The sequence below is a fragment of the Misgurnus anguillicaudatus genome, chromosome 8 (genome assembly GCF_027580225.2).
Source record: "Misgurnus anguillicaudatus chromosome 8, ASM2758022v2, whole genome shotgun sequence".
In the NCBI taxonomy this organism is placed as follows: Eukaryota; Metazoa; Chordata; class Actinopteri; order Cypriniformes; family Cobitidae; genus Misgurnus; species Misgurnus anguillicaudatus.
The window spans coordinates 25441047-25458665 of NC_073344.2; the positions used below are offsets into that span (position 1 = coordinate 25441047).

Genomic DNA, 17619 nt, shown 5'->3' on the forward strand with positions numbered 1-17619 from the left:
GCTCCAAGAGTGTAGATTTAACTCAATAGGGTGGGGTGAGTGACGCTTAAAAAGTTAGAGCGTAAGAGGTTTCACTCAATGAATTCTGATGATGTTATATCGTTGTTGTTCATCTCGTTCTTCTGGTTGATCTTGTGGATATGAACACATAGCTGAGATGCTGAAGATAACACAACAGATCTTAGTTAGAGACAGACTTATTTATCCTTTATTTATTTTTCTCTCAGATCTGCAGTAATGTCTTTCTGATACACCATTAATGAGAACAGCTGTGGTTGTGTTTCCATTCAAAAAAGCATTATGATAACTTATATTGCGGCTGATAAGACAAAGATAACCTTCTTCTAGTTACACAACAGACAGATCACATGTTTCTCTGTGTGTCATTGTTCAAGTTATGAGCTGAGTTTCATTTTACTGAAACTGAAACCATTTACTGTTTTTATTTACCGTTCACTGTGTCCATGATCATTCAGAAATTGCTTTTGCTTAGATCATTTAAATAATGAAACCACCAAACTAACAATAGTTTTTATTGATCTATAAATAAATGATTTCAGATTTTTTCATGTTGGATACATTTAAACAACTCTTACAGGATTTATTTTTAGATATGAAGCTATGTGAAAAATGTGTTACAGTTATTATATTATCATGGCATGGCATGTTTAGGAACAAATTCATTCAGGTTTGTTTAGTTTGTGCCCTTTGGGTTTGTAAGTACCTATTTGTTCATTTTCCATAGATAAAACATCTCAACTTATTCTCAGTTAGTTTGTTTTCTTGTTTTTTTACCAGTTCTGTTGTTTACCAGCCAATACAGAGACACGTGTGAGTGGAGATGTTAACCTAATATAATATAATATAATACACTATAATACAATATATTATAATATAATATAATATAATATAATGTAATATAAAATAATATAACAGTTCTGTTGAATTCAGTGTAGTGTAATTAATTTTAAAATGTGTGTACATGTAATTTATCATTTATCTTTTTTTGTAATGTCACAAGGTATTCGAGATAACTTAAAGGGATACTTCACCAATTTAGCATTCAGCTTTGTATCTGTAGAAACCCGGCAGTATTACTGAATGACCATGTTTCCCTCCATCATTTCCCCCTGAGAGGAGAGATATCTGCATTTTGGTTCTGCAAAAAAGTCCTCCGATGATGCAAAAATCGTCATATTACATCATCGGAGGACTTTTTTGCAGAACCAAAATGCAGATATCTCTCCTCTCAGGGGGAAATGATGGAGGGAAACATGGTCATTCAGTAATACTGCCGGGTTTCTACAGATACAAAGCTGAATGCTAAATCGGTGAAGTATCCCTTTAAGTTGTAATTAAGGATGTATATTTCTTTAATTATAATTCTGTTTACATATTGTAACATAAGTGAAAGATACAATGTCAAAAATGTGTTGTGGTTATGAAATGATAAACAGTAATTTCCTCTTGCATCTGTATGAAAAAAGGAAAATCCATATGTAATGGTTAATTGTTTTAAATCCCCTATAAGACAAAAATGCATTACGTAATAAGGCAAGGTATGCAGAAGATAAAATGTGTCCTCTGCTCTTCATGAATAATGAAACTGAAACCTAATGCTGTATTTGCATTTGTTTTGCAAGTCCATCGTGAGATGAATCGAGAGTTGATTCATAAACTTAGGGAGTGTCAATAAGTGTTGCTGAGCAATTCTCTATATAAACTGCTTGAAGACATCTCAGAGTTATTAGACATATCAACAGAGACTGAGACGTCTGCTGGATCATAACGTATCAGAAAATCTTAGATGACAAAGAAATGATAAAGGTATGAATGCTGCTGTTTCTCATTCAATTCTTTTTTTCTTTACAAGTCTTTTGTGAATGTTTTGTTTTGTTTGCTAAACATTGATTGGTAGCACATACAATTAAAGATATTTACAGAGCACAGTCTCAGGAGCTTAAATCTTTTAGCACCACCAACAACTCAAAGATGTAAACCGTATGCTTCAGCAATAATCCTCTTAGGCTACATGACTTCATGCTGAATCACTCAATTTTTTTGTAAAATGTATGAATAATTAACATGTGTTAACCAATCAGAAAGAAGCATTTATCAGCTATGTATGTGGTATAAAATTTTGACTACAAAGATTTTTAAGGTCATGATAAACATTTCAGTCCAGTGACCCTAAACTTTTGACCAGTAGTGTAAATGCTCTCGGTACAAAAAAAGGTGAGTAGCCCTGTATTATACAGATGAATGGCTTGGCATTTAACAAAACATGTCATCAAAGGTTCATCTAAGTAGTGGTCAACACAATGAATGTGTGAAGCCTAACATGACATGACATTCATTTCAACAGGAATTAAATTTCCTCTGAATCATGAAGTTCTGTCAGTTATGCAAGCAGCGGTTTTCCACAGAGGAGGATTTCATGAATCACTGTTTCACTGTCGAGCACAGGAGACTGATCTTTGAAGATGCATCTTCACAATGGAAGCACCGTGATCCACCACAAACATATAAAGACCTAAAACTGTGTGAAAGGTACTATAGATTAATGAAGTCTGATGTATTTGCTTGAATTAAAGTCGGTGTAAAAAACGGATATTACATTTATTCTTAGTTTGTCAACATTTTAACCCTATCCAAATGAACACATAAATGTGGAAAAGGTGTTTAACGGTGTAATTCCGCAATTCAGTACAACATGTAGTGTGTTTTAGGAATACATTTCTAACAATTAGAAACAATTTTCTGAAATGACACACACTGTCTGTCACTCACAGATCCCTGACATGTGACTATGGAGATAACTGCACAAAGGCTCACAGTAAAGAGTAACTTAAAGAATGGAAAAAACGAATAAAGGATGTTCGGAAAAGAGCTCAGCATGCATCCGATCAAGGTCTGTTGTCCTATCAGGATGATCTTCTGGAGGAATACAGGCACAGCAAGGATAAAGAAAAGATTGTAAGTGACTATTGTAGACATTAATAAAGTACAATGTCATTTAACTTTAACATTTAACTAAAACTAATCAGACGCTGTACTGTGCCATTTTGGTTTTGTTGATTTTTCATTTACACAATTAATGTAAAAACAATTTATGGCTTTTGCTCTGCAAACACAATGCTCTACAAAGTCAAGAACATTAAGAGACCCTTTGCACCCACAGGTGAGCGACACCATTGACATACCTGATGTTTCTGTCACATGTGATTCAGAATTAGATTGTGTTTATGTAAGGGACGCTGGAATCCCGAATACATGGAATTTTACCATTACTTCTAAGGTAAGTATAACAACATGCAGTACTTGCAGTGCTAATAACATGTCACATCTCATTTCTTATTTTAACACGCAGCACCATGACAAATAATAGAGTGCTGCAGGGATGATGTATTTTTGTTATTGAGAAACTGGTTCCCTCACCAAAAAGCCCATTCATTTTTTCCATAGTTTATTGCAAAAAAATAAGCTTGTGTTTAACAAAAGTTTTTGACACTTACACAATTTGTCCAACAAAAGAATCTTCACAGATACATAGTTTTAATGATTTTCGAAGTCTAATTGCATTTACTACAAATGTAAAGTTACCTTAGGTACAAGTGAACTACATCAGCTGTCTCTCGGCATCAATGTCATCACCACAAATCCTCCAACAGCTCTTTCATACTTTATTAAACATATTTTAAAATATGGTACCTGATAAGCCAATACTCCAAAGATGAATCTTTGATGGAAATTGTGTGTTGCAACTTGTTAGCAACTGCCCTTTGAAAGACACTTTAATGCTTTTGAAAGAAACAGTATGTAAGAAATGTATTTCAATTATTCATAAAATGGCCCTGATATGTCACTAGACATTAAAAAATCATTTTTATTTCAAATACAACAGTGGTCTGGCCAGGATATTGTCATTTAAAAAGTGGAGTTGCAGCCCTCAACTGACGTTTATGTTGTCATTTTTGTGTATTGGCCACCAGTTGTGTGATTGCAGTACCATATTTAGCCACAAGTTTTGTGATTGCAATACCAGTTTTGGCCACAATCCTACATACTGTTCCTTTAATTGTCACCAGTGGGGATAAGTAACAAGGGTGTTTTTGGAGATGATCCATCTAAAGACTCCCCTTCGACACAATGAAGCAGAGAAATGGGACTGAGGACACATAAAACTCAATTTTCTCCAACTTGACGAAGAGGCTATGTTTAAGTAACTGGGACAGGACATGTCAAACATGTAGCCCAAGACAGGTTGCCCATTGAAGCTAAGTGTGGTTGAGCCTGGTCAGTATTTGGATGGGAGACCTCCTGGAAAAATTAGGCTGCTGCTGGTAGAGGTGTTAGTAAGACCAGCAGGGGTTGCTCACCTGTGGTCAGTTTGGGTCCTAACACCTCAGTATAGTGATGGGGACATTATACTGTTAAAACACACCATCCTTTGGATGAGATGTTAAATCGAGGTCCTGACTCTCTGTGGTCATTAAATATCCCAGTATGTCCTTTGAAAAAGAGTAGGGGTGTTTCCCGGCATCCTGGCCAAACTTGCCCATTGGCCTACTACTCATCCCTATATACACTAATTGACTATATCACTCTGTCTCCTTTCCACTACTAAGCTGGTGTGTGGTGGGCATTCTGGTCCAATATGACTGCCGTCACATCATCCAGGTGGATGCTGCACATTGGTGGTGGTTGATAAGAATCCCCCTTTCTTATGTAAAGTGCTTTGAGTGCTGCAGAAAAGCACTATATAAATGTAACAAATTATTTTTTAATTATTATTTTTGCCATGTTCCTAGTAGTACATCATTGAGTGACTGGAAAACAGCTGGGGCATTGACCAGGCCAAAGGGCATTACCTTGTGCTTATAGTTGCCAGTGGGGGTGTTAAATGCCGTCTTCCACTCATCATTTTCTCTAACTCTGACCAGATTTATGCAGACTTGCCACAGTACAGACAGTGTCACTCCCTTCCCTCATCTGTCGATCTCTTTCTTTCTGCGTTAATTTTGTTCTACCCAGCTGCATGGGTTCCTTCAAATCTCAGGGCCTAAAAAGTGGTTCAACAGCTTTGGAGAATTCTTGAGGGGAACACGGCCCAGGTTCCCGGTGACGTTCCTACTGACGTTCTCTGAGATGATGATCTACTCGGTTTGCCATATCACTCAGGGACTCTAAGTCTGGCACAGGGTCTCTAAATGCCAGCTCATCCTTAAATTCTGGAGATAAGGCTTGGTGGAATGCTGCCCTCAAGCATGCTGGTCCCATCCACTTTCAGACACAAGAATACAAAACTCTATGGTGAACTCAGCCACACTCCAAGTGCCCTGACAGAGTTAAAGCAAATGGTAATCAACATTACATATGCTGGCAGGGTGGAGAACCCTCCTCATTCCAACAATAAAATTGCTACTGTTTGCAGACAGTGGAGACTGTCAGTCCCACGAAGTTGATGTTCAATCACTTTATAAACTTCAATGAGGTAAAAATACAATCAAAAATAAAGGAAGCGGTGCTTCCAAAAAACAGGGAAAAGAAAACAGACACAAGGGTCCAAAAACTGGTAACATAGGCTTAAGACTAAAGAAGGAATGCATGGCAAAACTTCACTTATATAGTACAAAAAGAGGTGTAACACATCAGGCTTAATAAGTGGTGCTGATCAGAGAGAGACGACACCTGCTGGCCAGGAGGAAGCTAACAGTTATTGATTACTTAGGGCCTTTAACCACAACCCCATTTAAAAAAAATTGACTTCAGGACGATGGAACCAGAAATGTTAAAATGCTAACTCACTTTCGGGTTTTGCCTACAAAAATACATCATCCTTGCGGCGCTCTATACCGGAGTTACTCTATTTAGGGAGATAACAACCTTAGCTATTCATCCATTAAAAACTGTAACCGTCAACTATTGCTGTTACTTTTGGCTAAGTATTTTTTGTTAGGTACGTTAAATTGAGTAAAATTTTCCCTCAATATTTGTACTTTCACTTAAGTAAAGTTTAATTTTTAAATACTTTTCACACCCCTGCAAATTTAATATTTGCAAAAAATGACAGCACCTTGGTCATGAATACTTACTTTTATTACCGTAATTTTCATCTCTACAGGAACCTTTAGAAGTTGTTGCTTTACTCAGACGAAACATTGGAACCAAATTCACCCTTAATAAAGACCACCATACAGAACAGACCTATTCCACTGGTGACTGGTTTCTAACTGAACTCAACACTGATCTAAAAGGTGGAGACTTCAAAACACATAATAAAGTTTTAACACTACTGCTTCATAATCTTGGATGCAGACAATTAACTTGGATTGTGCAAACTTTTACCAACAGTGCTTTGAATTAGTGCTTTACTTATGCATCCCAAATGCCTCTACTTAGAATATTGTCATTGTCTGAATTGTTTCTGTAGTGTATGAAGTCCCAGTGTCATTCACATCTGATCAGCTGGGCATGTATGAGCAGTGGCTTGTGTTTGACTTTAATATGAGACCTGTACTGAGGAAAAAACTCAAGATTAGAGTTGGAAAGGACATGGAATGTTGTGCTGAGGAAACAACAGATTTGACTCCAGAACCTAAGTGTCATGGAGTTAAGCAATGGAGTGAAGAAAACATGGAAATAATTCATTTTCTCCAGAGAGAAGAGGCAGAAAGAGAACTGCTAAATAAATACAAGCTTGTTGTGAAACACCAGATAAACAGATCAATTACTCGTAAAAATTATAAAGTGAGCATGCATAATTTTTTATACCAGGAGGAAAAGATAGTAGTTGAACTGCTTGCCAGGTAAATATATATATATGATTTTATCTTCTAAAGTAACTCTTATGTACTGTTTTATAAGTCCAATACTTGTAATCAAATTGCATCCTGTCCCAAAACCAGGCTGAATCAACGAGGGTCCGCGCAACTGACAAATCGCCTGTCAGATCCGATGTCTGGATTGAAAATTGCTCCCCAAGGGCAACTTTTTGCTTCTGTTGATCTGTCTCATCCTCTTACTCCTGACACTCCACAAGGTTACCTCATGAAAAGAAATGCTGTCAGAATTCTTGTGCATGTGGCAGAAACTGATGATCACCACATGCCTGTTTACGAGACTAAATTAATAAAAGATACTGCCTCTGAGACACAAGTACATCTACAGCTTTCTGAACGATGCTGCACCGATTTAAATCTGCAGAATGAGCAGAAATGTGACATGGAGGTCCAGTTCCATCTAAATCGTCTTTGGTTCTGTCAGATGCACAAGGCTATCGATGATCTCACAGATCTGGACCAAGTTTTGCCTGATCTTAAAAACTGCAGCATTCAAGTCTCTGGCCAGTCAGATATAAGGGACTTAAATGAGCACCAAAAAGCTGCTGTGAACTTCATCCAAGCTAAAACAGACAACAGATGCAGTGTGCCACCTTTGTTGATTTATGGACCTTTTGGGACAGGAAAAACTTTGACCCTGGCAAAGATGGCCCAGGTGCTTGTGCAGCAACCATCAAACAAAATCTTGATTTGTACACACACAAACAGGTAGATCTAAAGTAACATAATTCAGAGTACGTCAAGAATCTAACATTTACAAAGATCCTTCTCAATCTTTTAATTATATCTCTTGTTTCTTATTGCAGCTCGGCTGATCTTTATGTCGAAAAACATTTCCACAAATTCGCAACTGATCATCCTGAAGCCATCCTCTTAAGAATAAAGACAAAAGAAAGGAACCTCCAATCCACAGACCAGATCACATTACAGTACTGTTATTTATCTAAAGATGGCCATCACTTTGAATTTCCAGATAAAGCTGTTTTGGATTCTACAAGAATCATAATAACGACAACTGCAATGGCTAGTAACTTCTATGACATGAAGCTTCCTGAAAACTACTTCAGTCACATTCTGATCGATGAAGCCTCTCAGATGTTGGAGTGTGAAGCTCTTATGGCCCTCGGCCTGGCAGGTAAGAAGACGCGTGTTGTTTTAGCAGGAGATCACATGCAGATGGGACCCAAACTCTTCTCTGTGACTCAAGACAAATGCTCACAATACACCCTGCTCAATCGCCTCTTCTATCACTATCAAGCTGAAAACAGCAGCGCTGCCAAACACAGCCGAATCATTTTCAACGAAAACTACCGCTCGACAAAAGACATTGTGGATTTTGTTTCAACACATTTTTATGTGGGAAAGAGTAATGTGATCAAGGCTAGAGGAGTTGTGCCTTCACACCCATACCAACATGCCCTGCAGTTCCATCACGTAAGAGGAAAATGTTATTTGGACTCAACACGCTCATCCTGGTTCAACCACGAAGAGTCTCAAAGTGTTGTTGACATTGTGAAAGAAATAAGTAGTAACTGGCCTGCACAGTGGTGCGAACAAGATTCAACATCGATCTGTGTTCTTTCACAAGGTGCACAGGTAACAAACCTACTGTCTTACATTGTGTTTATTAAGTGTCCTACTAAATGTCAATTAAACAAAATTATCTACCAAACGCTTTAGTATTTTCTGTATTGCAGGTTTATACAATAAGGCAAAGATTGCGTGACCTTGGACTGGCCCATATCACTGTGGAAAATACAGAAAATGTCCAAGGTATGAATGATGTATTATTGAAAATCGTAGCATAATTTATTCATGTACTGTACTCATGAGTTATGATCATAATCATACAGTAGATATGAATAGCATAATAACAGTATAATAACAGCCTTTTCCCATATGTTTAGGAAAACAATTCAGAGTAATTGTGATTTCCACTGTGCACACGAAGGACAGTCTGTTGGGGATCAACCAGTCCTATCTTGAGTTTTTCAATGACATGCGTGTGGTGAACACTGTTATGACAAGAGCTCAATCTCAAATAGTTGTAGTCGGAGATGCAGCTGCGCTTTCGAGCCCTCACTTTGGAACATGCTGGAGGCTCTGGAGGTCTTACATAGAGCATTGCATTAACAAGGAAAGCGCTTATGACCTTGCAGAAGGTTTCTGGAAACAAGATCTCCTTGATATATCAGAGCTCTGCAGAAGTGAGGATGATGGGAGGAGCGATTGTGAATCAATCACATCTGAGATTTCAGACATAGATGATCCAATACTTCAAGAGCTTCTTGATGAGACCAACGATATAAACATTTCATTGACAGAAGAAGGCTTGTATACAGTTTTACAACATAAGCATCTTGTCGGGAATGTGATAAGCCAAAATATAGAAGTAGATGCAGAGCAACAGTGTGGATTAAACATCTATAAATGCTGTGAGATAGTCATGGAGAGGTTTGACCAAGGTTATGCTATACCACTTAATGAGCCCAGTAGAAGAATTGACATCCGGGGTAGACAGAACATGGGGCAGTCATTTCCTGGAGACAAGGTACGAGTGGAGATCCTGAATAAACATTCAAATCCTCCAATGGGAAAAGTAATCCAGGTTCTTGAAAGGGCAGATTTTCCCAAAGAGTTTGTCTGCACCATTGAAAGACATGACAGTCAGGTGATGAGACCAATTAACAAATGTATTAGCAAAATTTTTACACCATTTTGTAAGGACAAACCAAACCACGTTGCAGTACGTAATCCTGGGGACCACACAATACAGAAGTTCTTTAAAATAAACGAAGAGACTCGCAGAAATTATCTCTTTGTTGTCAAGGTCTGTAGGTGGAGAAAAGATTCCCAGATTCCTTTGGGCGTTGTTGTGGGAGTGTTTCGAAAAGTGGCATCTCTTGAGGATGGTTTAGATGTGCTTGACATAGAGTTCCAGTTGAGGAGGACACTTTCTTTAGATGTGAAGAGAAAGATGCTAGATTTTCAAGATTTTCATGCATTTGAAGATGGACGAAAAGATTTAAGAGATCTCCTAACATTCACCGTTGATTCAGAAGTTTCTGAAGACCTCGATGATGCAATCAGTGTAAATGATTTAGGTGACTGCTATGAAATAGGAGTTCACATTTCTGATGTTGCTACCTTTGTTAGGAAAGACAGTGAACTGGACAAATATGCAAGAAAGCAAGGTACTACCTTCTATCCACCTGACAGGGAGCCAAGATATATGTTTCCTGAGGAGCTAAGTGTCAATTTTTTTAGTTTAATCCCTAATCATGACAGACATGCAATCTCCTTGATAATAGAAGTAGATAAAAAAACAGATCATATTAAAAGAAGATATTTTGTCAAGTCCATCATTTGTTCCAAAAGGAGGTTTTCGTATTCTGAAGTTGATGATATCCTTGAGAAGCAAGTCGCTAGTCAGCACTTTGACCTCCTTGAAGTCTGCCTTGTGATAGCTTGTCACTTTGCAGATGTTCATCGTAAATACAGAAAACAAGAAGACTGGTGCTACAAATCTCCAGATGAGAACGTACCTATCGGAAGGCGGCGATCTCACAGAATGGTTGAGGAGCTGATGATCATGTTCAACCACACAGTTGCTGATCGACTTCTGTATGATAAGGCAACAAGAGGCCTGATTCCACTCAGATGCCAAGAAAGCCCCAAAAGCATACATATACAGAACCTTTTGGACAAGAATGCTTCTTTGATTCCTCTGTCAGTTCACCTCTTATGTCAAGCTGATGCAACTAGAGTTGATTCTCAAACAATGAGGGGCCAAAGTTTGAGTAGACACTACGCCAGCACTTCAAACCCAATGGCTGATGTTTCTGAAACCTTCCCCATATTAATATCACTTCTGGAATGTCTTAAGGCAGCTGCACGGGACAAAGACATCTACAGAATTATTGACTTTATTACAACTGATGACATTCACCCCCAGCTTCTTCCTTCTGCTATCGCATTTAGGAAACTCTTTCAGAAAGCTAACTATTGGCGCTCAAACTCCACATATGCCTCAAGAATTGGGCACAGTGATTTGAATCTTGACAGCTATACACAGGCCTCATCTCCAATACGCCGATATGTAGACATTATTGTGCAACGCCTTCTTCATTCTGTGATTGACAAGACAGATGTTAGCTACACATCAGATGACATTAATATGTTTTGTGTCGAATTCTCAAGAAAAAATGACTATCAGTCAGCATATAACAGGAAAGTGCATGCCCTTCATTTTGCCTCAAAACTGTCAACTCAAAATGAAAGAAAGGTGGCGTACATTGTGGAGGTCATTCCATCAGGAACAAACTTCAAAGTCTCTTTTCCACTTAACCGAGCGTCTATGTCGGACAAGACTAGTATTATGTACAGGGACCTTCAACTGGCAGATCAACCAGAGTATGATGAAAGAAACAACACCATGATCTTGAAATGGGTGCGAAGGATATATTCATTCTCCAATCCTGACATACACTCTGAACTACAAAAACAAAGTCCGGACTCTATCCTTTCCTATGTCCCAGCCAAGTTCTGGCAAAAACTAGTTGCTGCTATCAGAGAAGAAAAGTGGAACTCATTGTTTGGCTTGATTGAAGATGTTGACGTGAACTCAACATCCAACGTAAAACAATTTCAGGAACTTCCTGCTCCAACAGGAGGACATTATGCCACACTTTCACTGAGATTAAAGGAAGGTGAGGCAGTCGAGATGCAGCTAGGTACAACCACTGCTTTTACAATGATGACACCCGTGGTTCAGGTGTTTGTTGTGCACCCCCAATTTGAGCTATGTATAGAGCATGTGAGAGACCCAATCAAGTGTTTTTCAGAATATGTGTTCCGTTCATCAAGGGATTCATACAACACATTTGAGGAATATCAAAGAATATGGGCACCGTTGTGTCAAATGGAGTCGGTCTTCAATGCTGTGGCTGAAAATGAGAGCATTGTTTTGGAGGATGTAGCTTTAAAATGGACAACATCTCATCAAGAGAAGCTTCAAGGACTTTTTGTACTTCCATTGGACAAAATGAAACAGTGGTCCATCGAATGCGACCTTGAGAACTGCTTCCTCTGCATCCGACGAAGGAATTGCATAAACAACTGTAGTCCGTTCCTGGAGAACACTGCCTATCTGACAGATAATCCTGCTGTCATCTGGGTTGCCCATGGTGTGGTCACAAATGTTGAAGAAACTAAATTCAATGATTTGCGTATCGCTTTTCAAATAAACCATATGGCAATGACAAACATTCCTGAGGAAATCTTCTGTGAGGACACAAGATTTACAGTAGAACTCATTCCAAAGCTTCTGCCAGATGTGTAAGAGTGTAAAGTATTTATATATCAACAAACATGCGTACATGTATTGACTAGAGCCATTTAAATGTACAGTAACATTCTGAATTCTGTTCACATCCGTTTGATTGTGTTTTTCTTGAGATATACTTACACGTATGGATAAATGTATATATTTACAGGCGCAAGAAGAAAGCAATTGACAGTTTGACCAAAGCTAACCAACTTGTGAGAAATATTGCCATGGGCAAGAAAATAAACTGTCAAAGAGGTAAAACAGAACAATAATGATTTGGATCAAGCTTCTATATCAGCTTAATACTATTAAAAAAAGATCTTCCTTTCATTGTAGTTTACTGGCAATACTGACTAATGTAACTAATATTTCTTCAAAGGAAGCTCAAATTGGGGCCGAATGCCTGTCAGATTTGAGATTGGTTTTTTCTATCTTAACAACAGTCAGTGTAAGGCTATCAGAGAGGCACTTACCAACCCACTTACTCTTATACAAGGACCACCAGGTATGAGAAATATCCTACAAAGTACTTCACATTTTTTTGTTGTGCAGTTTTCTCAAAGAGTTCCCTTAAGATTTCAGTAATTACACTGTGTCTGAATTATATACTTTAAAGATAAGCATGATAATAAAGATTACTTTTTTCACAGGAACTGGAAAAACAGTGGTTGGTGTCCATATTGTGTTTTGGTTGCTCAAGAAAATCCAAGCACTTACTGGCTGTAATACTCAGAAGAAGAGAGCCATACTGTACTGCGGACCATCAAATAAATCTGTTGATGTAGTTGCAGGTAAATTGTTACGACCAAATATAGCTTCTGCTTTTAGTTCTGCTTTTCTGTGTGCAACACGCATTTGGAAAAGCGAGGCGCTAGAGAGCACTATTCGTTTAAATGCAAAATACAATTTCCCCACTAGATGGGGGAAAATCCTACTTATTGTCCCTTTAAATAAAAGTTAAAAATTAAACTGAAATATATTTGCTTGTGTTGTGATGTACAACGTCAATGTGTAGGTCATCTACTAAAACTAAATCAAACAAGACCTCTGAGAGTCTACAGTGAACAGATGGAGATGTTGGAGTTTCCTTACCCAGGCTGCAGTTTGAAGCTCTTACGTCAATCCAAAAGAGCAGAAAAACCCAACACAGAGCTCAGGTAATTGAAGTTTAAAGAATCCTAATATCCACCATATGGTGTATCCAGCAATTAATATGTATACTCTTAATACTTTTCAATGTAATGGATATGAATTTAAATGTGAAATGTTGTTTTATTAGTTCCATTGCATTGCATCATCTGATTCGAAAGGATGGCAAACCGTTCTCTAAAGAAATAAAGGACTTTGATAAGCGAATCCAAAGAGAAGAGCAACTCACTGAGGAAGAAATATCATGGTAAATACATACTGTATATAATTCAATGACAACACTCTTAAAAATAAAGGTGCTTCATGATGCCACCGAAAAAACTTTTTTGGCTAAATGGTCTCACAAAAAATCTTTAAAGGCCCACTGGAACGTGCAGCATTATTTGATGAGGTTGTGTCAATTAAACTGTATTTTTTAAATGGTACGGAAACTATCAAGAAGATCCTCCCTTTTTTTAATAACCAATAGCGTTCCGTCCAGCAAAGTCACATTTAACAGCTTGTGAGTGCCACAGTTGTATGAAAATAGAGTCTAATAGAGATATGATATGAAACTTTCCTACCCTTCCTTGAGGTGGTTTTTGACTTATGCAAAAAAGAGTTAATGTGAATAATGTCTGTTTCCACTGATGTTGTTTTAGCATATATGGAGCTTGATGTCGTCTTAATGCCCTTGCTGCTTGAACCTGCATCAAAAATGCTGCATTCCTTTTTCTGTGCACAGCATTCAGTTTGGCAATTACAGGCTACACTGCTAGTTAATTTATAACTTGCCCATTGTGACTACATGCATAAAATTATGTTGATGAAAACATGGCTGTCTGGATCAATTCTTGTCCCCTACATAGTGCACTATGTGCCAAGAACTAGTAAGTATATACTCAGGCAGTTGTGATTTCAGGCGGAGGTTCAAATTCGCACAGCTTAGAGGGCAGAATGCTGCAGCGTCTAGATATCATTTGATTAAACAGGACATTTGACGTGAGAAGCTGAAGAGTAGGGTGACGTCATACAAATACAACTTTTAAGCACACATGAAAAACAGTACGTTTTAAATGTTTATATCTTCTGAACGAGAATTTTGTCAGTAATAGTTCTACAGTGGCATCGCTTTGAAGAATATTTTAAGCACTTTTATTCTTAGGAGTGTACCTATCTCTTTTACACTTATAAAAATTCCCAATTTCCTGAGGGATTCTTAAAACAACCGGGAATCAAGCAAAGCACAATTGCTGTGGTTTTAAATTGAATTTTTGGTGTTTTTTAAACGATGTTAGTCTTTCAAATAGATAATAACAAAAATTATTTTCATGCAGCTACAAGGAACTGCTCAAAAAAGCTCGTAAGCATGAATTATTGCAGCATGATGTCATCTTGTGCACCTGCACTGCAGCTTCACATCCTTTATTAGCTGAAGCTCTTGATATAAAACAGATCATCATTGATGAATGCGCTATGGCAACAGAACCTGAAGCCTTTATTCCCCTTGTGACACATAAACCTGAGCAGGTAAGACTATAATTCCCATGCTGGTCGTTTGATGCTGTTTTTTTCAGCAGGGATTACTTTCATTATTTTACAACCAAATGTTTTTAATAAAATATTGAAATGGTTCTTCCAGATTGTTCTTCTGGGCGACCACGAGCAATTACAACCTGTTGTTCACTGTGATGTTGTGGCGAGGTTGGGCATGAAAAGATCTCTTTTTGAACGTTACAGGGAAAAAGCGCTGATGCTTGATACTCAATACAGAATGGTAAGAAAGGATGACTCATATTTTAATTTACTGTTTGTTCTGATATTTAACTTAATATTTCTTGTTCTCACATGTTTGTCACTTGTAGCAAGAATCCATTTGTGCGTTTCCATCTGAGGAGTTTTACAGAGGAGAGTTAAAGACTGATAAAACACACAAACCAGGTCTGTTCCGAAATGAAGCGCAAAGACAAACACACATCATCTTCGGTCATGTTGAAGGAAAGGAGATCAGTCTGGTGGTCTCAACAGAACGAGGCAATGAAAATTCAAAAGCAAATGTGGAAGAGGCAAAAGAAACGGTAAGAGAAAAGTCCACTGTGTTGTCAAATCAAACAAATTGATTTATACAGTATAGTGCTTTTTACAATGTTTCATTGCTTCAAAGCAGCTTTACAAGAAAGTCAATAATAGATACATATAAAGTATATAGAATTAAATATATACTATTATTGCTAATTTTATTGTCCTTATAAATAGATTGTAAACCAATAAAATGGTTTATTTACTTTTTCATTTAATATCAAACATGTAGTCAATTAATGTTACATTTTTTTGTTTTCAGAAAGGAAGTACATTGATGTATTTGTGTTGTATTGTCAGGTGCGGATTGCCAGATGTTTGATTCAAGCAGGGATACACCCGCGAGACATTGCTATACTGACACCGTATAATGCACAGGTGTCAAACATCAGTGAAATGCTGTTTAAAGAGGGCGTGCGTGACATCACAATCACTACTATCATGAAGAGTCAAGGTAAAACATTAACAAAACCATCTACTGTCAAATCTGACCAATAGCTCTAATTATTCAAATCAGTTTTTTCTTTTGAAGCTTTTTTATATATGTACAGTGAACTCTTTGCATTATAAGTTAAAACTCTATCAGTGTTTTTTAGACCCACAAACACTATTATTACTCAAACAAAACTGTGTCTTATTTTGTTTTTCAGGAAGTGAATGGAAATATGTCATCTTGTCAACTGTGCGCTCCTGTCCTCAGTCTGATATAGAGCCGCAGCCGACCAAATCCTGGATTACAAGCCGTCTTGGATTCATCACAGATCGACATCAAGTCAATGTGGGCATCACTAGAGCACAAGAAGGCCTGTGTATCATTGGTAAGTTTATGCCATCTGCTCAACATGTTTTTATATTGAATCAATTCTTATGATGATATTTTACAGGTAATGAGAACTTGCTGAGGTGTAGTGCTTTATGGAGAAAACTTCTTAATCATTATCAGAAGAAAAGATGTGTGATTAATCCTGCCAGCAACATCCAGGTTCAAAAACCTCAGTTAGGACCTATGAGAACTTACAGAAGATGAATCATTGATTTGATTTTTGATTTATTGATGATTGATATCTATTAATGTTACACTTAACATTTAGGCCTACGCTACAATTTTGAAGATGCATAGAAACGGGTCAAGGCCTTTTAACAGGTATCACACACCTTCTGCCAAACAGACATGAGAATTTGAAACGTATACATTGGTATTTATTATGCTGTAGTTGATTATAATGAGTATATAACTTATGGAAATTAGTGAGCATTTATATATTTGTACATTTTATAATATATATTTAATGTAAGTTAGTTTTGTCTTATTAACTGAATTTTGCTCTGATCTCAAGAGGATCATTAAATAAACAAATACATTATGAACTTTCTATTTCTGCATGCAATGTTTATATTTGTCCACCTGATGGTGCCATACAAGCATATGAAGCTTGCTTTTAATGCAGGACAATTTCCTTAAGTTATGGGGTTATATAACATACTATGTACATTAAAAAACACATTTAAATATATAATATATGTTAAATAAAGCCTAAACTAGCAAAATGTTTTCTTCAAATACTTAAAGCAAGTTTCCCCTACGTGTGAGTTGCAATTTTTAACATGATTTATGCAGAGAATACATTTTGGTTACAAATACATTTGGGGTATATTAGTGTTGTAGTTCTCGAGACCGGTCTCAAGACCACTTTTTAAAGGTCTCGTCTCGTTCTCAGACAAAGAGGACTCCGAATTTGTTTTCAAGAACGGTCAAGACCACAACTGATGGCACATTACAAATGTATTTTTTATCATTCATTTTATGCAGTTTATTCAGGTTTGGCATATGATGTTTGCATTGTTTAAACATTGTTTAAATTTCTCCTAATGAAAAATTTTTCTAATTGTATTATTAAAAACACCTGCATTGTGTTAAGTGGATGGCAAGCCATGGAAAGACAGTTCAGAATAAATGGTTAAGTTGATTTCAGCTCTTTAGTGTTTGTTCACTTTTATTTGCTTATAGACAAAGATAAATTCCCACATATCTGCAATGCCTTTGATTATTTGATCAAGTTCTCTGATGGCACACACACACACGCACGCACGCACACAAACAAGAAGTGCCTAATCATATGCATATTCCCCATTTTACGTGTTTTAATGCAGTGACTTGCACTGGTCTTGGTCTTGACTTGGTCTCGACCCTTTAAAGTCTTGGTCTTGTCTCGGTCTCGGCCTGTCTTGGTTATGACTTGG

General features: G+C 37.3%; 1 protein-coding gene across 1 annotated transcript; it reads left to right on the forward strand.

Annotated features, from left to right (window-relative positions):
* Nucleotides 1–2836: 2836 nt before the first annotated feature.
* On the forward strand, nucleotides 2837–17345 carry helz2a (helicase with zinc finger 2a). Its single transcript, XM_055213818.2, has 19 exons — nucleotides 2837–2976; nucleotides 3182–3298; nucleotides 6125–6257; nucleotides 6434–6809; nucleotides 6909–7550; nucleotides 7649–8438; nucleotides 8540–8615; nucleotides 8750–12179; nucleotides 12338–12426; nucleotides 12551–12676; nucleotides 12822–12962; nucleotides 13187–13328; nucleotides 13451–13567; nucleotides 14637–14829; nucleotides 14942–15076; nucleotides 15165–15377; nucleotides 15679–15832; nucleotides 16029–16196; nucleotides 16263–17345. Exons 4-19 carry the CDS (start codon nucleotides 6475–6477, stop codon nucleotides 16403–16405), a joined length of 6894 nt encoding a protein of 2297 aa, XP_055069793.2. The 5' UTR covers nucleotides 2837–2976; nucleotides 3182–3298; nucleotides 6125–6257; nucleotides 6434–6474; the 3' UTR covers nucleotides 16406–17345.
* The last annotated feature ends 274 nt before the right edge of the window (nucleotides 17346–17619 follow it).